This window comes from Aspergillus oryzae, chromosome 4 (genome assembly GCF_000184455.2).
Source record: "Aspergillus oryzae RIB40 DNA, chromosome 4".
Taxonomy (NCBI): domain Eukaryota; kingdom Fungi; phylum Ascomycota; class Eurotiomycetes; order Eurotiales; family Aspergillaceae; genus Aspergillus; species Aspergillus oryzae.
This window is the reverse complement of record NC_036438.1, coordinates 1812101-1838974: the sequence shown is the minus strand read 5'-3', so window position 1 is coordinate 1838974 and position 26874 is coordinate 1812101. Positions and strand designations below refer to the sequence as shown.

Sequence of the window (26874 nt, the reverse complement as noted above, 5' to 3'; positions counted from 1 at the left end):
CTATCATCAACAGTCTATAAACTCCGGTAACCCCGTGGCCTCAGTCTTCCCATTATGTTGACTATCCAAGTCAGTAAGACTTTAATTATATAAAAGGTAATAGCTAGTATACCGCCTTTAAGTGTATTTAACAAAATGGGGTTTGGCAGTTTGAAATCAGCAGATTCTCTCAGCGTACCATGAACATACAGTGATATAATATCAGTGAGTGCTCCTGGCAGCATTCATACTAGGGTGATCTATAGATTAGCTATATCAAATCAGCTAACGCATGGCTTCATACCCAATAGGTTTTGAAGCAGCATGTTCCATTGTAACGTATACTTAAGCTAACTTACTGGTGATGCCTCTCCTCTCCAAGGACATCATTGTGCCTAACTCAAACTTAGAATTAGTCACTCAATCAGTAAAAGCTTCTACCATAACTCATTGAGTCCTTAATCATGCAAAATGCGTTGTATCCGTTAACCTCGATATCACCCCTGATCTCCTATCAGTTAAGCATACTTGCAAGCTTTTCTCGCTATCCACATTTACTTTCCTAAAAAGGACACTATTCAGATCAACTCTCAACCTCATCCCCTTCAAACCCTTTCTGTGAGAGCCCTTGTCAAACGAATCCAAACAAAAAGGGGACTCGCTGAAAATGACACAAGTCTGGGTCCAGTTACACGGTGTAAGCGCCATTGAAGAAGCATCCACCTGTAGGACGCCACCAGGAACCTCAGGCTATGTTATATAGTGAAGGGATAGGTCTTGGCCCAAGTTTGCTTGTAAACTGGTATAATCAAAAGTAATCATATTGGAGTTATCTTTACAGGTTAAACGAACAAGCTATCAGAAGCCGACCAAAACTACCATCTGCTACAGCATGCTCTTAATATGGTTAGGCAACTCGGCCATGGATGAGGCTATTTCTCTAAAAAAATTGCCACATCCGAAACATTCCAGATAATTGGGTCATCCATCTATAATGATGGAAGATGTATATCATAGAGCGACAGGTGACGCCGGAAGAGTCGGACAAGGCCGATCATCGGCGGTATCCAATGAAGTAAATTCCGCGAATCTGATTAGATGCCGATCAGATTAGATCCAGCCTTTGGGATGCCCCTTTTTGGTGTTTGAAGACGTTTGGTTAACGTAAGCCAATGGTGTCTACCACGGGAATAGGAGAACAAAAGTTGGTTAGCATGGCGACACTTCTATTGACCTTGGTATTCGAGTATTTAACTTCTCTTCCTTTGTTGGAATCATTGTCTCCTCTTATATTCTTTTTTTCCCTTGTATTCTAGTAATTAGTTGCTACCTCGTGAGTATCTGGGTATGTTAGGCTGGAAGTCGTATTGTGTAGATCTATGTATATATGCTAACTTAATTTGTCCTCTTAATTTGATTTTTTTGGGGGGTTAGTGAAGGGGGGAACTTCCACGTCCTACGTCGAGGAATGCCAAGGAACTCATCTGAAACTCTTAGGGGGCGGCAGGTTTTGTTATCGATCGATCAGATTAGATAAAATCAATAAAAAAGCTCCTTGTGTGACGAGTCCCGGGAGTATATCCCAATCTCCCGAAACCAAAAGGTGGGTGCTGATGGGCGAAAAAAAAAAAAAAAAAAAAAACACATCATGAGCAAACTTGAAAACTCCTTGAGTCTCGAATTCGTCACTTTTAGGCCAGAATTGGGTCTTGAATGGGGCTAGTCGATCAAGCAATAACGCAATTATCTTGTTTGGCTACTGGGGCTACGTTATTGATTCTAAGAGGCTGTGAAACGCAAATTAGTTCGAATAGTCGACTATTGGCGCATAAGGAATGGGTTTGAAAGTGGACAAACTTGGCGAAAAAGAGAGAAGATAGTGGAAGGCGAAGAACGCGACGACTTGAACCTGCGACCGGGTCCTTTTTCCTCGGCTCTAGTAAGGGCGACGACCGCGGGCCGTGATTGGTGAAGAGACTGCAGGTGATTCTTCGACAGAGTTATCAGATGAGAATTTCCGAACCGAAAAATCTCCCACGCCCAGACCCCCATCTTTCTGATTGGCAACAAACATATCAGTTTATTCAGTAATTAAAACCCCACGACAGGCCTTTCTGCATCTGTCCGATTCCATTGCATAATGGGTATTATGTTGAACTGTAATGGATCCCCACTGCTAACACCAAGTATCAAACCTTTTGTTATAATGATGCGCTTACTTGATTCGGACCCCCACAACCGATTTTTTATCTTTATTTGCATAGAAATTCTTTTTTTCTGTACTCCGTACCATTCTGCCTCTCCTTCTCTAACCAGAAGAATGCCTCCTCGAGGACGATACCCTCGGCTACGCAGCTTCAGGAACTAATGGACTCGCCCCACTGGTCTGGACAGACGCCCAATAGTCGGTTCGTGCCGTGCTTCTGCATCAGAAAATTCACACTGCCTGAAAACCCACTTGGAGTGGTCGATCATTTCCCACATTTGCTGGGCGGGAAAAAACAAAATGGCAGAAAAAAAAGAAGAAAAAATTTATCAATCTATCGGATATCCACTGAGAGAGACTAACCCAAGAGGCCGCCCCTCTTCGCTCCCCTGCCAAGTGGAGATCATGCCTCTCGTAAGTTCGTAACCTCTGGCTCTCCCATCCGTTTCGCTCTTTGGCTACTCCGCTTTCTGAAGAGCAGAACCTCTTGGTCTCCCGCTGTTGTCCATGGCGTCAATCCATGGTTAGCCCAGTTTTGAACCTGGGCGCCGCAACCGGAGCCATTGTAATGCTAAATTTCCCCTCGCCTCTAGTGTGTCCATTGTGGGCATGGGTATGTGTCATGGTGTCCTAGCTAAATTCTTTTTTCTCCCCCCTTCTTGGTTTCTCCTCCTCTGTTACTTCTTTGACCCTTCCTGTTCGCTCCCTGGTGTTGCTTGTACGCGGTGCCTGACCACTGTTCTTGAGCATCGTCTTTCCCCGGAGGGATGCTTATTGGGGGTGTTTGTCTGAGTGAGCCAGTTCACTCTCCCGCCATTACTGGTTGATCAATTGTGGGAAGTTTCGAGTTCTAGCTCGAGAGACGAAGCGCACTTTACATTGAGTCTTTCACTTGATTTGTCGTTTGGGTTTTTGAGTGCTTCTCGGCCACAAAATTCTAGGACGACTCTGTCGACATTTCTCGGAAAAATAACGAGTCAAGCTGGTGCCCATCTCATTGAATTTGCGCTGGGCACGAGAGGGATTGATAGGACCTTGCATATCTTGATACCCCGCAGCAAAGACTGCCGCCGTCACATTCCTATATTTCCCACTTGCGGGGACTACCTAAACGCATATCACCATGTCACAGACTGAGAATGTCGATAGTGGACAGAAGAGTCTGAATGGTACCAACAATGGCTTCGTATGTTGCTGTCCCCGGTTATTTTGGCTATCTCCTGCAGGGTGGCCTTCTGGGAAACCCGGCGTATGCTGATATAGCTTCTGTACCAGATGCAAGCTGTGAAAAGACATACACCGACCAAGGAGGATCTTGGGAAGTCCTTTGCATACATCCAGCTGCTCTTTTCGCTCGACTACACCATAACAGATGTGTTCCTTATAATCTGCGGTACGATATTTGCCATTGCTGGTGGGGTTCCTTTCCCATTGCTCGGTATTGTCTTTGGTGATTTGATCAACGACCTCAATACTGTCACTTGCTCGGCCTCAACGGACGCCACGACCGAGCTTTCGGATAGTGTGACCCAGAAGGTGTTGTATGTGATATACATCACTATCGCGAATTTTTGTTTCATCTACATTCACACGTCATGCTGGTGCACAGTAAGCGAACGGCTCGCGCGCCGTTATCGTAGGAGGTATTTCGAGAGTATAGTCAAGCAGGAGGCAAACTTCATTGAGACTCTCCCCTCCGGTGACATCATCTCTCGCCTGGTCAGCGATGTTGAGGTCATCCAGTCGGGGACCTCGGAGAAGGTAGGTTTGGTTATCACGACCATTTCATACTTTGTGGCCGCCTATATCGTGGCGTTCATCAAAGTGCCAAAAATCGCGGGAATGCTGATTTCAGTGGTTCCTTGCTTCATGGTCATGTCATTGGTTGGAGGCCACTATATCAAGAAGTTTGCCGGCCGTATAACCGAAAACATTGGCTCAGCGACATCCATCGCTTCATCCAGCTTGTCACACTTGACGTTAGTCCATGCATTCAATGCTAACGATCGCCTGGAGTCGCGATTCGCCTCGTATCTGTCAGCGACTCACATGGATGCCTTGAAGAAGGCCTGCACGCATGCTGCGCAGCTTGGTTTCCTTTACTTCGTTGCTTACTCCGCCAACGCCCTGGCTTTTTGGGAAGGTGCCCAGATGATCTCCCATTCCGTGGCCAATGAAAACTCAGGCGTATCTGTGGGTGCTGTGTATACAGTAATTTTTGTCCTGATCGATGCTTCTTTTATTCTGAGTCAGGTTGCCCCCTTTATCCATGTGTTTGCTTCCGCAGCTGGTGCTTCGCAAAGACTCCAGGCAGTCATCAACCGGAAGTCTGCTATTGATGGAACATCGGACGAGGGTGATAAGTCGGCGGCTTTCGGCGAGGAGAATATCGAGTTTCACGATGTCCACTTCACGTACCCATCTCGTCCGGACGTTCCTGTACTGCAGGGCATGAACTTTATTATCCCACCCAAAAAGCATACAGCTATCGTTGGACCCTCTGGTGGTGGAAAGTCAACGGTTGTCTCTCTTTTGGAGAGATTTTATGATCCGAAATCCGGGTATGTGGCCATTGGTGGGACGAAATTCCAAGATATTAATGTCCGCTATTTGCGTGGAAATATCGGTTTCGTTCAACAAGAGCCGTCTTTACTGGACCGCTCGATCCTCGAAAACATTGCGTACGGCCTTGTCTCTTCGGCACATGCTAGACACCAAGAACTGGCGCCTTTCATTATGGATGCGAGCCTACCGGAACTCGCGGAGAAAGTTAGAGGCGGAGTGACCGAGAAAGATGCCCTGTCTGCTTGCGACAGTCGCGTAGCCGAGATCGTTGATTTAGTGAAAAAGGCTGCTGCTACATCCAACGCGTTGAACTTTATTGAAGGCCTGCCTCATGGACTCTCGACCAGTGTCGGGACGGCGGGGAATCAGCTGAGTGGAGGTCAGAAACAACGGATTGCACTGGCTCGCGCTTTAGTGCGAGAGCCGTCTCTGCTAATTCTGGACGAAGCGACGGCCGCGCTTGATTCTACCAGTGAGCAACTGATCCAGGCGGCGTTGGCTAAAGTATCCCAACATGTTACCACTGTGTCCATCGCTCACCGGCTAGCCACTGCCAAGGATGCTCATAAGATTGTGGTGGTTCAGAGTGGCCGGGTTACCGAAGAAGGTTCCCACTCGGAACTTGTCGCACATGGTGGCGTCTATGCGGAGATGGTGCGTCTTCAGAACCTCGGGAAGCTGAGTGCTGAAGATGTTGTGATTTCGGAAGATGCAATCAGCGATGCCCCCCGCGGAAATTACTCCACTTCAGGAAGCGTTCAGGCCATTGACGAGAAGGGAGGTGGCCTTGTCGGTACCGGCGGATCGGACGTTACGGAGGAAACAGTCGTAGCTGAGACGCCGCCTGGGTCCAAAGATGGCACCGAGAAAGACAAGAAAAAGAAGCGATCAGGATGGTTTACTACCAAGTTCACCTTCTCTCTCATGCGACCGAGCTTGCCCTTCATCTTAATTGGACTAGTCATGTCTACCATTATCGGTGGTTCCTACTCCGCGGAAGCAATCGTTTTCGGTCATACTGTAGGAAGTTTGAACCCTTGCAATGGTGCGGACGCCATTAGCCATAGCGGTAACCTTTACGGTCTGCTTTTCTTCATCCTTGCCCTTGTTGAACTAACCGCTAATGTGGTTGGTGGCGCTGTTTTCGGCTGGGCGGCTGATAAGATTCTATATCGCATCCGTGTACTTTCACTGCGGTCTCTCCTAGGCCAGACGATGCAATGGCATGGCATGGATGATCGCACACCGGGAACACTGATCACATATATCACTGGTGACGCTTCTGCTCTCAGTGGAATCACCGGCTCGACAATCGGTCTTCTTTTGGCCACCGCTGTGAACCTGGTGGCTGGTCTGGTGATCTCCTTTGCTATCGCTTGGAAAATCACGATCGTCTTGTTCCCAACTATTCCCGTGCTTTTAGTTGCCGGTATGATGAAGCTCCGGGTCCAGGCCAAGTTCGCTGAACGGCACCAAAAGGCTTTTGCTAAAGCCACGGCAATCACTGTGGAAGCCATTGATAATATCCGTGCGGTGTCTGCATTCTCCCTGGAAAAGCAGTCGTATGAAGTGTTTGGCCGGGCATTAATACAGCCTTACCGGAGCACTATGAAAGCAATCGTTCATGGTAATGTTTGGCTGGCATTAGCATTCAGTATTAGTAACCTGGTATATGCGCTCGCGTACTGGTGGGGTTCGAAGCAGATCGCCGCCGGCCTCTATTCCCAAACTCAGTTCTTCATCGTTCTACCGGCGTTGCTCTTTAGCACCCAGTCTTGTGGCCAAATGTTTGCCTTAGCACCGGACATTTCCAAGGCTCGAGTTGCATCATCCAACATTGTCGAGCTACTCAATACTCGCTCTGCAGAGGAGGAACTCACCCCCGGATCATCTGATAGCTTCAAACCCTCTAGTAGTCTCCTCGAAGAGAAGACGGCAATGCAGGATGTTGAAGCCGTGGACTCTCCCCGTAGTCAACGCAAGCGGACATCTGACACTGCCATCGGGGCTCAACTTCGGGGGGTTCATTTCACCTATCCGAATCGGCCAGAACGGCCCATCTTGAGGGGGCTCGATATTGATATCAAACCAGGACAGTTTTGCGCATTGGTCGGTCCCAGTGGATCTGGAAAGTCCACGACTTTCTCCATGTTGGAGCGATTCTACCGGCCTTCATCTGGTTCAGTCATCATTGACGGCGTGGATGTCACGCGCCAGTTGGGGACGGAATTCCGTGACGACATTGCTCTGGTGCCTCAAGAGAACGTGCTTTTTGAAGGTACGGTGGCCTTCAACATCGGGCTCGGGGCTTGCCCCGGCCATGAACCAACCCAGGAGGAGATCGAGGACGCCTGCCGCATGGCCAACATTCATGATGTGATTATGGGGCTGCCCGAAGGATATCAGACTATGTGCAGCCAGGACGGGAAACAATTTTCCGGCGGTCAGCGTCAACGACTTTCTATTGCACGAGCATTGGTGCGGAAGCCGCGCATGCTATTGTTGGATGAGTCCACAAGTGCACTGGATGTTGAGTCTGAGAAGCGGATTCAGGAGGCGCTGGCTACACTGGCTGGACGGACCACGATCGTCGCAATTGCTCACCGGCTCAACACGATTCATCGGGCTGACCAGATCTTCTTGATTGAAGAGGGTCGGTGTGTGGAGCAGGGCACGCATCAGGAGTTGATCCAGCGGAGTGAGACATACCGAACGAGTGTGATCCACCAGTCATTGGAGACGTGAGGTTGCCCTCAAATTTGAGAGTCGAAAAAAAAAAAAAAAAAAAAGAATACATCAAAATTACTATTTTTGGAATACAATTGCAGTTGAGGGAACGAAGGTATTCGCACCATAGAAGGTGGGCAAAATTTTCATATCTTTCTTCGCATTCGTACAATGCATTCTGGGTTGGATCCTTGGAACGGCCATTTGTCTAGTATTTTAATAATACCATTGCGGGTCTCGGCGTTAAGGATCAATAGAATAGGGTATATACCGCCATAGAAATCAGCATTATAATTGTCTGAGAGAATTGCATTTGGTCAATTGGTCTCTTTGTCATGGTTCATTCATCGAAGTAGGTGAAAGCACGCGCAAGAGAGAGAAAGCTTGTAGGGTATGGGGAAGGGGCGTGACTTCTTTTGGGGCTCGAACGCGACAGAATCCAGACCGTCTTTCCTCTCTCACTTCCCGTTCCCTCTTCCCTGTTCATTTCCACGCTTCTTCCCCATTGGGATTGCCTGTTTTCCCTTTCATTTCCTTTCTTCCTCTGTTTTATCCTTCACCATTAATATCTAATGACCTAATTGGCACATTGCAAGTGGCCTTCCCCCTGTTCCTGAGTGTTGCGCCAACAGCTGAGTTGGCTCCCGAGGGGTTCGTTTTTCCGCGTTCTGTCGCCGAAGTTTATCTGAAACAGTCGTTCACCGTTAAGTGTGTTTCATTTTCCTCTCTCTCACTTTTCTTGGTTTCGCAATCACCACAGTTTATTTCTTTCGTTTCTTTCCCCCCTGTTGTTTCCTTGTCTGAGTTCTGGACCGGGTTGGTGTATATCTTGCTTCTTGTCCCATTGGGATAGCTCAGGTTTTCTGTCGTTGAGATCTACAGCGTCCTTCTCCTGCATGGGTAGTCCAGCCCTGTCCAATTACCCCCCTCTTCTCCCCTACCCCTGGTCCTGCGATCTGGGGTACTTCGTCCTCAGCACCACCTTTTGACCACCCACCCCTCAGTTTCGTCCGCGATGGACCTTGTCGATCTTGTCCTGATACTGACGTCGTCTCCTTTGCTTACCATAGGCTCGAGAGCTTTTTATTACTTTCTCTAGTGGAAATTGCCGTCCACCCAACAACCCGTCGTGTCTTATTTCCTCCCACCGACAAACTGCTACCTACCGCCCTCCCCTCCTTCGAGTTCCAGCATTTTCCTATCGTACGTCGCTACGTGACAGTTTTACTTTCGCTTGGGATTGTGGTTCTTTTTGCTGTCGGATGCAAAACCTGGTCTTACTACCTCACCCCTGTGTCGCCAAAGCATTTGATAGCAACACCGCGGGCGCACCCCGAGCGTCGTCGTCATTGACAATTTTGGTACCTTGGTGAACCTTTCGCGGTCCATAATATACTTCTCTCCCCCTTAATCGAGCATCACATAGCGGAAGAGGATGGAGTCTCCTGCAGTGTACCCAGAGTCTCCTATGGAACAGGATGACACGCCATTTCCTTGTAAGGGCTGTGGAGAGGTATGCGAGGCCAGTCGGTATTGAGATAATGTGATGTATACTAACTTGGGTGCTTCCACTAGATTTTGGAAGAGGGAAAGGCATTCGAGCTGGGTAAGTTCGCACTCGGGTGGCCGTATCGGATCAGAAACTGACAGTTAGCAGCGGGCAATCGATGGCATATTGAATGTTTTTGCTGCAGCACCTGTGGCACACTCCTCGACTCAGACGCTCACCTCCTCCTACTCGGTGACGGCTCGCTAATATGTAGTAATTGCACGTACAGCTGCAGTTCTTGCGGGAACAAAATTGAAGACCTGGCCATCTTGACCGGAGAACAAGCATTTTGCGCGCAGTGTTTCCGATGTCGAAATTGTAAACGGAAGATCGAAAATCTGCGCTATGCACGGACATCACAGGGTATCTTCTGCATGGACTGTCATGAGTCTTTGATGCAACGCCGCAGAAAGAGAAACCGTGCAGCTGCGCCTACGAAGAAGCCAGCGCCCGGTGTGAAACTCGACAAATCGCTGCCTTCGCTACCCCCAGAGGAAGCCGATCACGCACGACTCGCAGATGACTTACTACCGGATACTTATGCAGAACCAGTCACAGAGGGGTCATCGCGAGGTGCAGCGCCTGCGCTGGACGCGGGAAGGCTGCCGGGCTCCTCTAGAACCCGTGCGGCTGCCGATCAAGGTAACATTCCCTTTACAAAGCTGCGAGACACTTATTAACTGGAATCTGCATTAGACAACTTGATTCTTCCTTCGAGCACTTATCGTAGTAACCGCCACTCGATGGTGCCACGCGAGCCCGAAAACGATGGCGGAGAATTCCTTATTCCCCTCGCATTTGATCCTTCTGAAGAACAGCGGTCGCCTCAGCATTCTAAATCTCCCGGTTCTCTGCATCGGTCCCCTAGAGAGGGAACGGAGTCGGTGCCCTCGGGTAGCTCATCACCGCATATCGCGTATCAAGAGAAGGGCCGCGAGCGTGTTGACGTTGACTCCGCCCGCTGGCGGCAAGATGATACAAGCGCCTACTCTCGTCCAACAACCAGTGATGATTCCAGAGCGCCGCCAGAACTGCCGAGACGTGCAAGGTCAGGCTCTATTCAGAGTTCCCGGTCCGACTTGCCCTCTGGTCATAAGGAGACCAGCACGTTTTCCAACTCAAGCCCTGAGAGTACGAGGTCGTTAGTTACTCCTCACCGGAATATATCAACGGCAGATAATTCTGTAGCCCCACCCATTCGGCCATCGCATGAGCTTCGTCGCCTGCACGAGAATAGCGGGTCCTTGGACTCTGCGCGGTCGTTCCTATCCTCTGGTAGCATGCAACATCCTCCCAAACGCGGGGATTCATTGGAAAGCAAGCTACATCTTACCAGAAAGGAGCCCGGCGTGTCCCCTCGCCCACAATCAATTGCCCCAGGTGAACCGTGGCTTGACCGAACTAGGGGCTCGCCCAAACTAGGTGAATCCCCGCGGACTTCACGCAATGATACCAGCTTGGAGCATTCGAAGCCACCGCGCCCGAACTCAATCAACACCTTCCATCAGCCTGACTTACAGCGCCAGGTAGACCAAGCGGGGTCTCCATCTGTCTTACGGTACAGTGGTGGGGGCGACTTTTCTATGGATGAGGATATGGCCCGACTGATGTCATCTGACGACCCTCTCTCGGCACAGAACAGCGAATCGTTCTTGCGTCGTGTCTCAAACTCGGTGCGTCATGGTCGCAGCTTCAGTGATAAAGGTTCTCGCTTGTCCAAGGATGCCAAATGGCCCAAGTCGCCGGTCAATGGGAGTGCTCCGTACCAGGACCTTGGAAGCCCCACCGCCGTATCCCCAGAGAGTGGCGGACCTGAAGAAGTGGCATGGTTGCGGAGTGAGCTGCGCAAAGAGCGCCAGCGGGTCCTTGAGCGGGACCAAAAGATTGTTGAAATGGAGGCTATGCTGAACGCCACTGCCGATGTGAAGCAAGCCAACACGGAGCTTAATGAGAAGCGCTCTACCATGGTTGTGCTGGACGCTCGGAAGGAGATTGTCATGCGAGAGCTTTCGGTGCTGACCGATCATCTCGAAGCTGAGAAGCGCGGCGGAGGCGGCACTTTGGACCTTGGTAAGCTCACGAATCAGGTATTGCGGGAGTTTGTCGAGTCTATCCAGAAATTGAAGGACTCCTTCACACCTCAGATCGAGGAACTGGTTCAGAAACGCAACGAGACTGCCGAAGAACTTGCAAACTTCAACCGTATGAAGGACAAGAGCTTCCAGGAGTTCGAGCAGCTGTCCTCGAAGAATGCCCAGTTGGCTGAATTGAACAACCAGCTAGTGCACCAAATCCAGGAGCTCTACAAAGCTAATTCGTCAGAGGGCAACCGAGGTGCGAATGGTCTCGGCATTTATTCACATGGAAAAGAGAAGTCGCTGTCTTCTATCGACGCGCTGAAGGCTGGCAGTAATGACTTGGCCCCGTCGATGTCGACGGCCAACATGTCCGAAGAGGCCGAGCCAGCCACCATTGTTCCCGGGCCCCAAGTTGTCAGCATTCGGAAGGGACAGCCTCGCAAGTTCAACTGGAAGAAGGGAGGTCAGAACGTCGCCAAGGGTGTCACCAAGGGCCTCAATCGCGCATTTGGTACAAGTGAGAGCGCCACAGAAGGCGTTCCTGGTCTGCCACGGTCCCAGACGCAGGACCCCAGCCGCCAAGGATTTGGGTTCTTTGGAAACCAGCGGAATAAGCAGGCTGGTACAAGGATGCCAACGACTGACAGTGTTCCAGCTTTGGCCGAAGTTGCCCCAACAGGTATGTTTCATTGATTATTTTGCCTGATGCGCGTTAACTAAGGAATTTTAGGCCTCTTTGGTACCGACTTGGAGCAGCGGATGGAGCACGAAAAGAGCATCATTCCCGCTATTATCACTCGTTGCATTCAAGAGGTTGAATTACGAGGTAGGTTCTTATCACTGGCTTTTGTCATCGGGTAAGCTAACCGTCACTTTAGGCATGGACATGGAAGGGATTTACCGCAAGTCAGGTGCCAGCTCGGCGATCCAGGCTATCCGAGACGGGTTTGAGCGACAACCGCAGGATTATGACATCTCGGATCCTGACCTTGATATTCATGCGGTGACATCGGCCTTAAAGCAATACTTCCGAAAGCTACCGAATCCTTTGATTACATTTGATGTGTACGAAATGATTATTGAAACCGGCGAAATCGCTTCCCCTACTGAGCGGATCGAAACCCTGCAGAAGTGTCTTTTGGAACTGCCCAGAGTCCACCGCGATGTGCTCGAATTCCTCATGTTTCACTTGAAGCGTGTAGTTGAGCGTGAGAAGGAGAATTTGATGACGAGCCAGAATATCGCAGTTGTCTTTGCTCCAACCATCATGAGACCGCAGAGTTTGGCCCGTGAGATGACGGATGTGCAAAAGAAGAATGATGTGTTGAAGTTTTTGGTGGATAATTGTCAAGAGGTGTTCATGGGTCTGCAATGATAGAATATCCCTCTTCTTGCAAGTCCGTTCAAAGCTTGGTCTGGCATCAGGCTTCGAGGCTTTTCGTTTTTATTTCCTTTCTTCATTTTTGGACAATGTTTCTCGATTTCTCTTCTGCCATTAGAATACCCCAACACTCACCAGCTCGACCTATGTACATATATGGCGATTTCTGTCACCACTCCTGACATGTCATCCCTTCCCGAACCCCTCATGATCAGCGCCTCACGCTCAATACCCTTCATGTGTTTGCAGCATGCCTATGTAATTCTCTATTTCCCTTTTATCCCGTTCATTCCGCAGGTTCGAAGCTAGTCCTTAGTTGCTGTCGGAGATGTTTTATGTGTGGATGTCTGGAATGCCCGGCTTTTGCAGTGCCTGTGTCGACGTCAGACTTTTGTGTAATGCGGCTTCTACCTTGTGTGTGTGATGTATTAATCTAGCGCCTAGCAATGGGATGTATTGTTATCCCGGCACTTTCCAACTGATACCGCGTAGATGTTTGATCATGCGTATGTGTTTTACATAACTGCTAAAACTATAGACCGCCCATCCTCACCAATTCAAAACGTTTCATCCTCTATGCGCTGGACCCTTTGGATGATGCTGGGACTCTGCTCGGCCGCAATATCGTCTGTTGTGTCATTTGCCCCGGCGGTAAATAACAAATCCTCGACGATCCGTCTGGATGCTTCTTTTGCTGTAGATCATCAGTCAACCTGTGCAATTATACCGGGCTAAGCGGACTAACCTGGAGTCTTCATTAACCTGCTCTGGGGAATATGGAACTGCATTGTTTTTGGCGGGCTTGGCCCCAGACCCTCGTCCTCGTCATTGTCAAAGTCATCATCACTGTCCCACACCGGTCGGCCTGTGCCACCACTCTTTACCGGTGTCAGCACACTAATCCCGGGCTTTGGTGTGGCACGCAGATGGCTACTTGTACGTCGCTTCCGGTTGGTACCGGGGGTTTTGAGAGGTGAAGAGAAAATCTCCGCATGGAGCTGAGGTGCTTCGGGTTCAGGACTGGAGATTGGAGAGTCATCATAACCATGTTTGGATGTGGAGAGTTTCGGTGTAATAGTGAATTTGGAGCGGCCTGCTCCATAATCCTTTCCGAGCGGGGTGGCTTGGACTCGATACGTCTTATCCTGGAGACGATGCAAGACCGGATCGGCAGGGCTCTTGCCCGACGTAGAAAACTTTTCATGAGACACCGGAGGAACAAATGGCGATGAAGACATTAGCTCGTCGCGTGGGTTAAATGAATATCCCTGCGGGCGGAAAGGTCTCCCGGGGGTAGTGGGAAGATCGTCATCCTCGCCTTCAAAGGGCGCGTCATTCTCCTCGATTTCTCTCTTCAGAGCCTCGTACGGCGATGGCCGGGCGATAGACGACGTTACAGTCGTATCGTTGTCATCCGGTCGATCAAAGACGGGCGGCCGGGGCGTACTATGCGAGGACAGGCTCAGCGACGTCAATTCCAGGTCGTCCGGGCGGTGGTTGATATCTAGATGTTCGGACGAGGGTGTTTCGTATGTGCCAGTGTCGGTAAGGTTGCTTGGTGTGATGTCGGCGGTTGAGTCGTCTTCTGTTACACTCTGTTCTTGCAATGTGTCTTCGTTGGGTCGTTCCTCGTAGCCCGATAGAGAGACATTTGCGCTTGCCTCGAAGAATTGTTTCCAGAATTTGGCGCCTTCCCAGACATCGTGGGAATGTTCTGCGTATTTCTCGACGAGGGGTAGAATGCTGGTTGTAACGATTCGATGGGCCTGACTGAAATTGTGGTCGATTTCTGGAAAAGTATTGGTGAATGATCTTCGTTGAACTGGGTCTTATCGTTGTTTACCTTGCAGGGTCAGGGTGATAGATTGTTCGAGCTTTTCCAGTTCCTCGGTGAGCGTCAAGGGACGCTGGGACATAGATGATGGCCGAGACATGTTCACTGTAGATAATGGTTTACATGTATAGCAACAGCAATGGCGGTGGTAAACAGATACTCCATCCAGACCAAGAACAATGTTGGATGTCCGACGCGGAAGGGAAAAACAACGGAATGCCCAAAGCGGACGGTAGGGCTTACGGATAAGGGCTGTGTTGACGTCACGTGGCGGCCCGCGGGGCGCCGTGCATTTGATGACGCTCACATCCCCTTCCTTTTACTTGGCTGCCTGACATGGTCGGTTAGAGGAGGAGAACGACACAAATTGCGCACGGGAGGTCAAGATGCCAACACCGGTTGCGAAAGGTAAGTCTACATCTCTTTCTCTCTTTCTCTATGTTCTACGAGCTCGTTGGCCCGCTCAGCCGGGCGGTGTGCTTATCAGTAGATGGTTGATATGGGTCTCCTTGGTAGGAGCTGAGTAGCTAACGCTCCCTCATGTTGGTAGGAATTATTATCACTGTTTCAGCCCTCGTCGCTGCGGGTATTGCAGTCTATGAATCACCCCAGTTTCGACAATGGGTCAACACCTCGCGGCGAAAGATTGCCGTCGCATTGCATAATCTCGGCGATGAGATCCACCCTCGAACCTCCGCCTCACCTACGAGGCAAGACACATCTATGACTGAAGAGCTGGGCCCAGAAGCCGAAGAGCGTAGGCGGATAGCAAGGGAAGAGCTTCAACGACGACGTTCCGTGCTTGAAGAACACCGGAAAAGAAGGGAAAGTGCCCCCGCAGGATCGTTCGATGCGCTTGTTGATGACGATGGCCGTTTGCTTCGGACCTTGAGTCCAGAACCGTCTGGAGGGCTGGGTAACTCTTCCGCGGTGGAAGTGACACCATCACAGGCTATTCAACGCGGTAAAAATACTGGTTCTCAGACCCCTGTGGCCGAGACGCAGACCACTGGCGCTGCTCTTACGAAGCAGAACCTGCAAGTGGCGATACCAGCTGCTGCAGGTGCGGCTGCAGCTTCTGCGACGCTTATTGACTACACTCCTACTTCCGAGACATCAGGTATGGACTTCTCAACGTCTACACTGAATCGTACCGAGGAGGTCGAGCGGCCGCTTTCACGGTCGTCGAGCCATACCGAGGGTTATTCTGAAGTACTTTTTGCCCATCCGGGTTCTTCGACGAACGATACTGGTCGCGATTTGAGATCACCCTTTTCCGACCTGTCGGACTTAGATTCTACTGGCGCCGAACACCACGAACGGCCGTCAACACCGTCAACGGCTGGTAGCTTCAGTCAGATTTATGAGTCTGCTGCGGATGAATGGTCAGATGACACGCTGAGTGATCATGGACGGTCGACGCAAGGTGTCGCCACCCCAGCCAGTTGGTCGGAGATCGGCAGCGTAGTCAGCAATGAGGATTTGCAAAATCGCTTGTAAGCATGTGGGGCATCTGTATAGAATAATTTAGGTATTGAACGGGTTTGCTTGGAGGATGGCGCGCGTTATGGACGGGACAGGTGTCTCGGAGTTCGTTGGATTTTTTGCTGATTATGTTACGATTTCACATGGGTTTGTAGAATTTAAATTTAGTCCAAGCTTCTATACAGCGCTTTAGTTTAGCTGCAGTTTAAAACCAATCCAAGATGCTTGGCGATTATTAATGATTTAATGGTCGGATCGATCCTAGTTTGGTTAATATGGGGAAAGCAGAATGAGCCGAGGCTCTTTCTCGGTTGCTGCTGGAAAAGGTCACCCTCGCTCTCCTCCTTTCTTCTATATTACAACTCTCTTGTCCCTCTGCCATTCCTCTACTTTCTCTCACCAGAGTTAATAATAACTTGGTAAGTGATGATGTGTTATTCCAATACCCTCTCACAAGTAGCGGTTTAGACCACTGCCCTTCCCCGCATAGGTACATACCGCTGCTACATAATGATATAGCTGTCGCGTGTTGCTTCTATTACTGTTTCTGCATCGAATCTCAAACTGTGGACTGGCTAACGCGGTCTGAATAGACATACAGAATACACCATGGCCACAGATCGTTTGAACTCTATTCTCAGCCACCTCAAGGGAGGAAACACTGGCCTTGCCGCCATGTAGGGTTGCCGTCCGCATCACATGGGAGAAGTATACTGACATGCGCAGCACCCAGAAGAACCCAGACGATGTAGTCATTACGCTCGCTCTGCGTACTCCTCTGGCCAAGGCCGTTAAGGGTGGATTCAAGGACACACAGTTGGATTACATCGTATACTCCTTGTTGAAGGAGGTTATCGACAAGTCTAAGATTGACCCTGCTTTGGTCGAGGATGTCTGCTTGGGTAATGTACGTTTTCCTATCTCGGCCAAGGAGAGGATTCATACTGACAACATAAAGGTCAACGACGGCAAGGCCCCCTATCTCCTCCGTGCCGCCTCCCTTGCGGCCGGCATCCCCAACACATCCGGCGCATCGTCCGTCAACCGATTCTGTTCCTCCGGTCTCAAGGCTGTTCAGGACATCGCCAACCAGATTACATTGGGTCAGATCGATGTCGGTATCGCCCTTGGTGCTGAGTTGATGTCGGCCGGCGGTGATGCAGTCCAACCTTTCAGCGAGGAAGTCCTGAAGAACCAGGAGTCTGCCGACTGCCTGCAGCCCATGGGTCAGACATCCGAGAACGTCGGCTCGGACTTCAACATCAGCCGTGAGGTTCAGGACAAGTATGCCGCCGAGTCGTACCGCCGCGCTGAGGAGGCCCAGAAGGCTGGGTGGTTCGATGATGAGATCGTCCCCATCACCACCAAGGTGAAGGACCCCAAGACCGGCGAGGTCAAGCAGGTTACTTTGACCAAGGATGAAGGTATCCGTTATGGAACGACGGCCGAGTCTCTCGGCAAGATCCGACCGGCTTTCCCCAAGTTCGGTAACCGGAGCACTGGTGGCAACTCCAGCCAGGTGACTGACGGCGGTGAGTTCCATTCATGCTCGATGCTATGATTAGATGCTAATATGATGAAGCTGCCGCTGTCCTCCTCATGCGTCGCTCTAGGGCTATCGAACTTAACCAGCCTATCCTGGCTAAGTTCTGTGGTGCCACCGTTGCTGGCGTTCCCCCTCGCATCATGGGTATCGGCCCTACCGCTGCCATCCCCAAGCTCCTCTCCAAGTTCAACTTGAACAAGGATGACATCGATATCTACGAGATCAACGAGGCCTTCGCTTCCATGGCCGTCTACTGTTTGCAGAACCTTGGCTTGGACCATGCCAAGGTCAACCCCCGCGGCGGTGCCATTGCACTCGGCCATCCCTTGGGCGCCACGGGTGCTCGCCAGATCTGCACAATTCTGAGCGAGGCAAGACGGACGAAGAAGAAGGTGCTGGTCACGAGTATGTGCATTGGTACCGGACAGGGCATGGCGGGATTGTTCGTCAACGAACAGGTGTAAACAAGTTACATACTTCTGATCTAACCATCCTGTATCTGGTCTAAGGTATATAAAACAAATATAGGAAATAGCTCTAATGCAGTCATGTCTTCATTATCATTAGTTCATAAACAAAACATTATAAATAAATATATACACAGATCCAAGCCAAACCGCATCATTTATTGCCCTCTCTACCCTCATCGTCTCTCTTCTTCCTCATCCTCTCCTCCGCAGCCCTCGCCAACATCTCTCTCCTTCCCTCTACACCGTGCGCCCCAGCCCGCATCCCGACCTCATCCTCCCTCAACCCACCCAGTACAAACTCGCCCCCCGTCCACCCACACTCATCAACGATCTCCATATCCTTCTCCGCCTCCCAATCCTCCGGCACATAAAAGTCCTGCCCAGTCAGTCTATTTCCCCCATGTTTCCAATCAGCCCTCTCCACCTCCTTCTCAATCTGCGCCGTCAAGTCCCAAAACGCCCGGTCATGGTCACTATGCACACAATGCGCCAACTCATGACACAACGTCTTCCGTATAGTCCGATAATCGCGATACCCATCATACGCATCCGTGCGCAACCGCAATTCAATCACCTCCCCCTTATTCCGATTCAGACCTAGCGTCCGTGATTCCATCGTCGTATGCTCCGCAGGATTCATCTCCGTCAACACCGGCACAGAGAACTTATGCTTCGCCATCGCAGCCTTGATCCCCGGATCATCACGCAACCGCTTCAGAAACTCCAACGACCGTTCGGGCCTCGGCAAATACGACAACGGCAAGAGTCGGTGGAACGTATACGAACTACTCGAATCAGAGAGCGTATGTACGCCACCACTACCAGCCGTCCGGGCCGGTTTATGCTTCGCGGCTGCTGCGAAGGCCGATGCGCGCGCTGCGGCGCGGCGTGCAGTTTCTTCAGATTGCGCGTGCAAGGTCTCGATGGCTTTTGTGGGGGTGCCGAGGAGGGTTATTTTGAATTTCGGGGAGTCGAGCGGGAGGAGTGTCCTTAGCGGGGTTGGTGGGAATGGGGCCTTTTGCATGCCCGGTTTGGGGGATATAAGGAGCTTTTGTGTTTCGGGGGGGATGTGGAGGGTTGTGGCGATTGTGTTGGAAAGGTCTTCGAGTGTGGAGGTTGAGGGGAGCGTGAGGGTGTGGGGTTTGCTTTGGTGGTGGATTGTTAGGGTGAGGTCGTCTGTGTCTGCCATTTTGGGTTGTGTGGATGTTGTTATGGCCTCTGTTCGGTTGGTAGGATATTGATCGTGGCGTGTGTAGAGGGAGTTGTTCTTGTGCTCACTGCTTGGGGCTTATCGGCGCATTGCTTTATATGGAAATGGTGAGTATATATACGAGTTATACAGGCTCTGAGTCAGCAGTGCTGGGATTATTAATTCCGCGGATTCTTATCGAAGCCTGCCGGTTTGGGACTAGTGCAGATCCCGGAGGAGCTTGTCCGCTATACCGGAAAAGGTAATTTCAGCCCTGAGCCCTGGTGTCTTCTGTATAGCGAATCTTATCATAATAAATTCCACAAAAAATAGTCATAAATCGAATAAAAATAAAGAGAAATTTCATACATCATAGGTTCTATCTATAAACTAACGCGGGACTTCTCTCTAACTGTCTTATGTTTAAGATAGACTGCGGCAGAACCCTCGTGAGGTTCCATGAGAGTAAAGCCCTCTTAGACCTTCAATAATACATACGTAGTTTCGCAGCCTTCCCTTATTAGGACTGTCATCCTAGTTCATAATGCGGTTATTTATAGCCGTTCGGTAACCACTCTGGCATTTCTTGCCCTACCTGCTTTATGATTGAAATTCTATGAAATATCTCTGTTTTATAGATTGCTCGAGTGAGTAATAAGTGAATGTTGAAATATCAAACCAATCCAGCTGCTACTGTAGCATATTTCTTCCTCCCTTCCTCCTCGCCTTCTTGGTTATTTTGCTTACCCAGTAAAAAACTCGAGACCCGGCGCTCTTGCAGGCGTGCAAAGAAATGTACAAATGAATGGCTGAAGTTATGCTCTCGGGGTAGTCGTTTCCTCTACATTTCCGTTTTCAATAATGCCCTTGAGTAAAGTACTGTAGCTAAAGGCACAAGGAGAGCCTAGGGTAGCATTGAGGCACACATGCATATGATATCACAAAATCCACTCGCTCTTATGCGGTGAGAATTTAGCGCCGAGAAAGCAAGGAATTATAAGTACGTAACAATCCTCTCTTGACAGTGATCACGGTCAATATTTTCTACGCTGGCTATCAAGTGACTAGGCATGTTCGAAATATCCCATTTTGTGGGCGACTGCGCTCAGCAATTAGTTCTCTTCGCACTTGGGAACATTTCCAGTGGACACCTCAGGCTCATATCCAAGTACAAGGATCCACATCAAATTAATGAATTCGGAGATGGCCAAGAACCAGCTGTTACTGTTGTAGTGAATAATTCTAATGCGTGGAGAAGGATCTGCGCATGTTTTGACCTCGTGGGTGATCTAAAACAATATGTAGCCGGATTTTGCTGAGTGTTATCTAGGGATTCGCGGAAGCATATATGTTTCAGGAGGTAGATTGTGATGATCTCAGTGGGCTACTCGATGTATGCTATACCTCTCAAGATTCCTATCCCCCATCGTTCGGATACTAAGATAAAGCAGATCTATATTCAAAACAAATCTCAACTGGGCACCGGCAACTTCTTCATGCAACTTCTTCCCCGGGTGACAATGCTCCTGCAGCCCTCGAATGACCCTCAAAATGCCCGGCGCTACATTTCCTCCCATTACGATGATTCTGACGAGCTGTTTGCAAACTTTCTTTTTCCAGACATGAACTATTCCTGTGCCCATTGGAGCGGGGATCCCGATGAGGCCTTAGAGTCAGCACAAAAGCGAAAGGTCCAGCGCCTACTACAGAAAGCTCAGATATCAGTCGACCAACACGTTCTCGAAATTGGTTGCGGATGGGGAGATGTAGCCATCACTGCTGCTCAAACTACAGGATGTCGAGTGACAGCACTGACCTTATCCGATAACCAGAAGAGAATTGCAGAGAAAAGGGTCAAAGAAGCCGGACTGGAGGAACGTGTTCGAATCCTTCTTCAAGATTACCGATCTGCAACTGGACCTGAAACTAATGGAGGGTACTATGATCGCGTAATTTCGATCGGGATGTTCGAGCACGTCGGTGCAGAATACCTAGATGAGTATTTCCGCGTCATCAGCTCTCTACTTCATCCCGGCCATGGTGTTATGGTCATCGATGGAATTACCATGACGCACAAGGTTAGTCGCTTTGTTCCGAGTGCATATCTTCGTGGCTCTAACGCACCACCTTAGATGCGCCAGTCCAAATCCAGTGTACCGACCTTTATCGACCGATACATCTTCCCCGGGGGTTACCTCCCGACCATCCATGCTCTCCTGGGCGCGATACACAATGGATCAAATGGTGAGTTGGAAGTTACCTCAGTTATGAACATTGGACCACATTATGGCAAGACGCTTTTAGCTTGGAGAGACAACTTCCTTCGGAATTGGGAGATTATCGAGACAGCGTTCCGGACAGCACAGCCTGATGCATCCGATGAGAATGTAGAAGCATTCCGTCGGAAATGGTTGTATTATTTCATCTACTGCGAGGCAGGCTTCCGCCTGAGGCTGTTAGGTAATTGCGTTGTTGTTGCGGCGAAGACACCAGAGTTGAGCATTGAGTACGACGAGACTCTTGGGGAGATGTTGCAATAAGGTCAGGGAGAGTGCTTGCATATAGAAGCAATCTAGACCTTTTGGTGATACAAACGTACTCGATGATATAGTATCAATACTTGGTGCTTGTTCAGTTCCACCTTTCTCGTTGCACTCGTGAGCGATGAATATAACTTCCTATGTGTCGCCTGTCGTGGAAGCTATATGGGAAGTTAGGTGCAAAATCGTCGGCGATCAGACATACGGAGTGTTTGTCTTGAGGTCAGAGAGGAAGATATAGAGAGGAGGTTGTGTGAGGGATCGAACGAAAGGAGGGGGAAAGAGGGGGGGTTTATATGATCCTCGTGGGAGCCTGGGTGCCTCGGGCCAATTCACCCGCAAGAGGAAAGCCTGGACGGGCACACTCTTCTTCAAGCCTGCTCCAGGACTTACTTGGACTCCATAGCGTCTCTTGCTCAGAACGGAATGAACATGTAAAGGCACGGCGTCTGCTCGAAAGTGAATCTCATGTTTCTATGGGCGTATATCTCTATGTACTCGATACTCTATAATGATGTGTAAGAGAAAAGACCTCTCAATTACCGACCCTGTACTCCTAAACCGAACATCCTAACACTGTTATTCCACGCCGCCCGAGAGACCTCCTCTAGTGAGATGCCTTTCAAGCCTGCCACAACCAGGGCAACACGTTCAATCGTACAGCTCTCATTTCTCGTCTTTATCATCTGTCCCAGAATGAACTTGTTGTGCTTGCGAGACGGAGGTAGAGGCTTTGCATTGGTGAGATATGGGGCGATTTTCTCGTCATTGCTCTGGATCTCACACCACGGAGCATCGGTTTCAAGCTGCAGTTTGTCCAAGGGAATGTGGCGAACCATCTCCAGTTGTTCTTCAGTACGGAAACAAACACCATTGACGCTGATGTCAAAGCCTAACTCAACTAACTGCAACATCTCCTCCTTTGACCCAGCGAAAGAATGCACCAACCCGCCTCGCGGCAACTTAGACAAGTAAGGTCGGATGATCGAAATGAAATCAGCACAAGACTCACGCACATGCAGAAAAAGAGGTAATTGCATTTCAACAGCCATATCTAGCTGATCGCGGAACGCACGTTGCTGTATCTCTTTGTCGGCACGGTCCAGATACTCATAGTCAAGTCCGATCTCTCCGAAGGCTACCAGTGGCGACGGATTCTCGGCCCGAAGGGTTTCTCCAAGCTTGCGAAGGTTTTGAAGATACTCGCTTCCATTATTTTCGGCGTATATCTCGCCTGCATGATATGGATGCACTCCTAATGTCATGGTACACATGTCCGGAAACTGTTTCACGACTTTCAAGTTCTCATGAGCTCCTGGGAGAGTCATAGTAGTGAGCATGATCTTTTCGCAGCCATGTTCTTTAGCACGTTTAAGAACTTCTGCGAAGTCTGGCTCATGGTACTGTTTGCCTCGATAGATGCCCTGGAATTGGTCTGCGGTGTATGTCACGGCGACCTGTTTGGGCGGTAAGCAAGAGCTCAGCTTTTGGTGATTCTTGTTGAGAGTAGGAGTGAGATACTCACATCTGCGTAGCGCAATGATGTCGACTGGGTCATTTTATCGTTGATCGAGGGCCTGGAGTCTGTTTTCTGCTTCGCTGAATTAAAAGCTCTTGCCTGACAATTGAGCACTTTCGGCTGGGAAAACGCCAAGGTTGTTGCCCAAGGTGTTGAACTACGATAGATGGTGCGCGACCACAGGTGACGCATCAATTGATAAGTTGGCTGATATTGAGAGAATTGTCTGAAGCCATATTAGAGAAATAAATGATTATCGCCCTGATTCGGTCTGTACATGCCATATATACTCTTCCCTTCCAGCGACGAGATAATTTTTTCTGACTCGGGTACATGTACCCGAGTTCCACCCATGCAGGTAGAAATGGCGGAAATCATACGCATAGTAGAAACATGTATTATTCTTAAAGATCCGCTCGCGTGATTGTAGAATTGTAGTTGATCAGAACAGTATTTTAGTATATGAGCACAAATAATGTTTGAGGTGTTCGCCATCCCAATTCACTCGCCGCTCAAGCCAGGACTCTAGCAATGCAATTTCCAGGCCAAATGGCAATTGTGAAATTGTTGCTGTCGTTTAAAAATTCGTATGAGAATCCAGCACCGACATATATGAGCGACAGTTCAGTTGAGGTGCGAATTTGAAATGGGATGCGTTCACAGATGAAGCCGTATATCGTGTCGGGAAGCAAAGGGCAGCCCCCTAGCGTAGTATGCATAGAACGTCATTTGTCTCTTTCGACCGGACATTTTGGTTAGGGCATGGTAGGCGGCGGCTAGATCTTCGGGTGATGTATATCTTTAAGGCGAACACTTGTTTTCACTAGGGGAGATCGATTGATATTTAAAGACGGTGATCGCTTGAGACTGTTGCGGATAATGGATCTCGGGTACAGTTACCCGGGCTGACTGTCGGATATCTATTAGTATATCTCCAGATGCTTTATCAGCTCTTTTAGAGCTTGACAGTAAAATAAAAAAGCCCTACTCTATATTAAGGCTCTATGTGAAAAGCAGGTTTATTTGTTGTCCATGGTTCTGGATTGGGTCTGGAAGCTTTCCGGATGGTAAGCTGGACGTCATCGACTCCGCCCCATATCCTCGAGCTTCCGAAACCACGCAACAAAAGGTAGGAGGCTACGTCAGGGTACCCTCATCAGCTAATTTCTTACCTGTCATGATTTAAATAGATGAGCTATCAATCCAGATCTAATTCGGAGTTCATACTAGGAGCACCTTTGGAGGATTGACTTCTCCAGCCCTCGAAGTCGATTAGTAGCTTATGATATATTACTATTGCCTAATTTAATCCAATCGTCAACGCACATTCCAGTCTAGTAACTTTGTCATACTTGAGAATGGCGCCCAGCAGCGAATCTGATGACAATATCAGCGCCTATGGAGCTACTCGCTCCACCATCAAGGGGCAGCCCCTGGATGCAGATGAGGTCCGCAAAATGGACGCATACTTCCGAGCAAGTATGTATCTATGCTTGGGTATGCTCTATATGCGAGACAATGTCCTGCTTAAAGAGCCCCTAAAGGTCGAACACCTCAAAGCTCGCCTACTCGGCCACTGGGGTTCGGATGCCGGTCAGTCCTTTACCTGGCTTCATATGAACCGTCTTATCAAAAAGTATGATTTGGATGTCCTCTTCGTTTCCGGTCCTGGTCATGGCGCCCCGGCTGTTCTCTCGCAGTCATATCTAGAGGGCGTCTACTCCGAAGTGTATCCGGACAAGTCCGAAGATGAGAAGGGCTTGCAGAGGTTCTTTAAGCAATTCTCATTTCCAGGAGGCATTGGTTCGCATGCGACCCCGGAGACGCCGGGATCTATTCACGAGGGTGGTGAATTGGGATATTCGATTTCTCATGCATTTGGAAGTGTCTTTGACCATCCCAACCTTATTACATTGACGATGGTCGGGGATGGAGAGTCGGAAACCGGACCACTTGCGACTAGTTGGCATAGCACTAAATTCCTCAACCCTTGTACCGACGGAGCCGTTCTCCCTGTCCTCCACCTGAATGGATACAAGATCAATAACCCGACCGTCCTTGCTCGCATCAGCCACGAAGAGCTGAAAGCGTTGTTCGTTGGTTATGGGTGGACGCCATATTTCGTGGAAGGCAATGATCGAGAAAGCATGCATCAAGCGATGGCAGCTACATTGGAACACTGTATTGTGGAGATCAAAAAGATTCAAAAGCAGGCAAGGGAGTCAAACAAACCATTCCGACCCCGCTGGCCCATGATCGTTCTTCGGAGTCCTAAAGGTTGGTCTGCTCCAAGAGAGATTGACGGAAAGCTGCTCGAGGGCTTTTGGCGTTCTCATCAGATCCCGATCACTGATGTCCTGACGAACCCTGCCCATCTGAAGCTACTTGAGACGTGGATGAAGAGTTACAAGCCGGAGGAGCTCTTCGACAAAAATGGCAAGCTCGTTGAAGAGTTAAAAGCGCTCGCGCCCTCAGGCAATTCTCGTATGAGTGCCAACCCCGTCGGCAATGGCGGTATTCTTCGCAGGCCTCTCCAGCTGCCGGACTTCCGGGACTATGCTCTCAAGGATATTGACCCCGGCGTCTCTGTACGCGGGAGCATGACAAATATGTCGAAGTTCTTGAGGGATGTGGTCAAAGAAAACATGACCACCTTCCGTGTATTTGGTCCGGACGAAACAGAGTCAAACAAGCTTGCAGAGATCTACAAAGCCGGCAAGAAGGTTTGGCTGGGTGACTACTTCGAAGAGGATAAAGATGGAGGAAACCTAGCCTTTGAAGGTCGGGTAATGGAGATGCTTAGTGAACATACCTGCGAAGGCTGGCTGGAAGGCTACGTGCTTTCCGGTCGCCATGGTATACTAAACAGCTACGAGCCTTTCATCCACGTCATCGATTCGATGGTTAATCAGCACTGCAAGTGGATTGAAAAGTGCTTAGAAGTGGAATGGCGTGCAAAGGTTGCCTCTCTCAATATTCTTCTGACCGCGACCGTCTGGAGACAAGACCACAATGGCTTCACCCATCAGGATCCTGGTTTCTTGGATGTTGTTGCAAACAAGAGCCCGGAGGTGGTTCGAATCTATCTGCCACCTGACGGGAACACGCTCCTCTCAGTCATGGACCACTGTTTCCGTAGCGTCAACTACGTCAACGTGGTCGTTGCTGACAAGCAAGAACACATCCAATTTCTCAGTATGGATGAAGCCATTGAACATTGCACCAAAGGTCTCGGAATATGGGACTGGGCTAGTAATGATCAAGGTCAAGAGCCCGATGTTGTGATGGCTGCATGTGGTGATGTGCCCACCCACGAGGCTCTCGCCGCAACGGCGTTGTTAAACGAACATCTTCCCCAACTCAAGGTCAGATTTGTCAACGTCGTCGACTTATTCCGACTCATCAACGAGAAAGACCATCCACATGGCATGCCCGACCGACAATGGAAGGCTGTGTTTACCGACGATAAGCCGATCATCTTCAACTTCCATTCGTACCCTTGGCTTATCCACCGTCTGACCTACAAGCGCCCCGGACAACATAACTTGCATGTGAGGGGGTACAGAGAAAAGGGGAATATCGATACTCCGTTCGAGCTAGCCGTTAGGAATCAAACCGACCGATACAGTCTTGCTATCGATGCCATCGACCGTGTAGGATCTCTCGGCAACACGGCGTCCCATGTCCGAGAAAAGTTGATCAATCAGCAACTAGCCGCTAAGCAAGAGGCATATGACAATGGTTTAGATGCGGAATATATCCGAAACTGGAAATACCCTAAGAAGGCATGAAAATGACATGAAAGA

At 49.6% G+C, this 26874-nt stretch overlaps 9 protein-coding genes across 9 annotated transcripts; 6 read left to right on the top strand and 3 right to left on the bottom strand.

Moving 5' to 3' along the window:
* Window positions 1-2485: 2485 nt before the first annotated feature.
* On the top strand, window positions 2486-7495 carry AO090012000719 (ABC transporter ATP-binding protein; the record flags this gene model as incomplete). Its single annotated transcript, XM_023236599.1, has 3 exons — window positions 2486-2599; window positions 2667-2798; window positions 3461-7495. 3 exons carry the CDS (start codon window positions 2486-2488, stop codon window positions 7493-7495), a joined length of 4281 nt encoding a protein of 1426 aa, XP_023091508.1.
* Window positions 7496-8912: 1417 nt separating this feature from the next.
* On the top strand, window positions 8913-12479 carry AO090012000718 (putative Rho GTPase activator Rga; the record flags this gene model as incomplete). Its single annotated transcript, XM_023236598.1, has 5 exons — window positions 8913-9007; window positions 9172-9668; window positions 9723-11783; window positions 11835-11930; window positions 11983-12479. 5 exons carry the CDS (start codon window positions 8913-8915, stop codon window positions 12477-12479), a joined length of 3246 nt encoding a protein of 1081 aa, XP_023091507.1.
* A 563-nt stretch (window positions 12480-13042) lies between these two features.
* AO090012000717 (DASH complex subunit ASK1) lies at window positions 13043-14419 on the bottom strand (the record flags this gene model as incomplete). Its single annotated transcript, XM_001727634.3, has 3 exons — window positions 13043-13179; window positions 13231-14274; window positions 14329-14419. The coding sequence occupies 3 exons, from the start codon at window positions 14417-14419 to the stop codon at window positions 13043-13045; spliced, it is 1272 nt and encodes a 423-aa protein (XP_001727686.1).
* Window positions 14420-14705: 286 nt separating this feature from the next.
* On the top strand, window positions 14706-15819 carry AO090012000716 (uncharacterized protein; the record flags this gene model as incomplete). The annotated part of the gene is made up of 2 exons (XM_001727633.3): window positions 14706-14727; window positions 14870-15819. The coding sequence occupies 2 exons, from the start codon at window positions 14706-14708 to the stop codon at window positions 15817-15819; spliced, it is 972 nt and encodes a 323-aa protein (XP_001727685.1).
* Window positions 15820-16413: 594 nt separating this feature from the next.
* On the top strand, window positions 16414-17814 carry kat1 (putative 3-ketoacyl-CoA ketothiolase (Kat1); the record flags this gene model as incomplete). The annotated part of the gene is made up of 4 exons (XM_001727632.3): window positions 16414-16481; window positions 16531-16711; window positions 16763-17336; window positions 17387-17814. The coding sequence occupies 4 exons, from the start codon at window positions 16414-16416 to the stop codon at window positions 17812-17814; spliced, it is 1251 nt and encodes a 416-aa protein (XP_001727684.1).
* A 157-nt stretch (window positions 17815-17971) lies between these two features.
* On the bottom strand, window positions 17972-19009 carry AO090012000714 (putative zinc metalloproteinase; the record flags this gene model as incomplete). The annotated part of the gene is made up of 1 exon (XM_001727631.3): window positions 17972-19009. The coding sequence occupies one exon, from the start codon at window positions 19007-19009 to the stop codon at window positions 17972-17974; it is 1038 nt and encodes a 345-aa protein (XP_001727683.1).
* A 1348-nt stretch (window positions 19010-20357) lies between these two features.
* AO090012000713 (uncharacterized protein) lies at window positions 20358-21549 on the top strand (the record flags this gene model as incomplete). Its single annotated transcript, XM_023236597.1, has 3 exons — window positions 20358-20402; window positions 20452-21087; window positions 21142-21549. The coding sequence occupies 3 exons, from the start codon at window positions 20358-20360 to the stop codon at window positions 21547-21549; spliced, it is 1089 nt and encodes a 362-aa protein (XP_023091506.1).
* A 539-nt stretch (window positions 21550-22088) lies between these two features.
* AO090012000712 (TatD family hydrolase) lies at window positions 22089-23107 on the bottom strand (the record flags this gene model as incomplete). Its single annotated transcript, XM_001727629.3, has 2 exons — window positions 22089-23006; window positions 23075-23107. The coding sequence occupies 2 exons, from the start codon at window positions 23105-23107 to the stop codon at window positions 22089-22091; spliced, it is 951 nt and encodes a 316-aa protein (XP_001727681.3).
* Window positions 23108-24426: 1319 nt separating this feature from the next.
* Window positions 24427-26859, top strand: AO090012000711 (phosphoketolase family protein; the record flags this gene model as incomplete). Its single annotated transcript, XM_001727628.3, has 1 exon — window positions 24427-26859. The coding sequence occupies one exon, from the start codon at window positions 24427-24429 to the stop codon at window positions 26857-26859; it is 2433 nt and encodes an 810-aa protein (XP_001727680.1).
* Window positions 26860-26874: the final 15 nt, after the last annotated feature.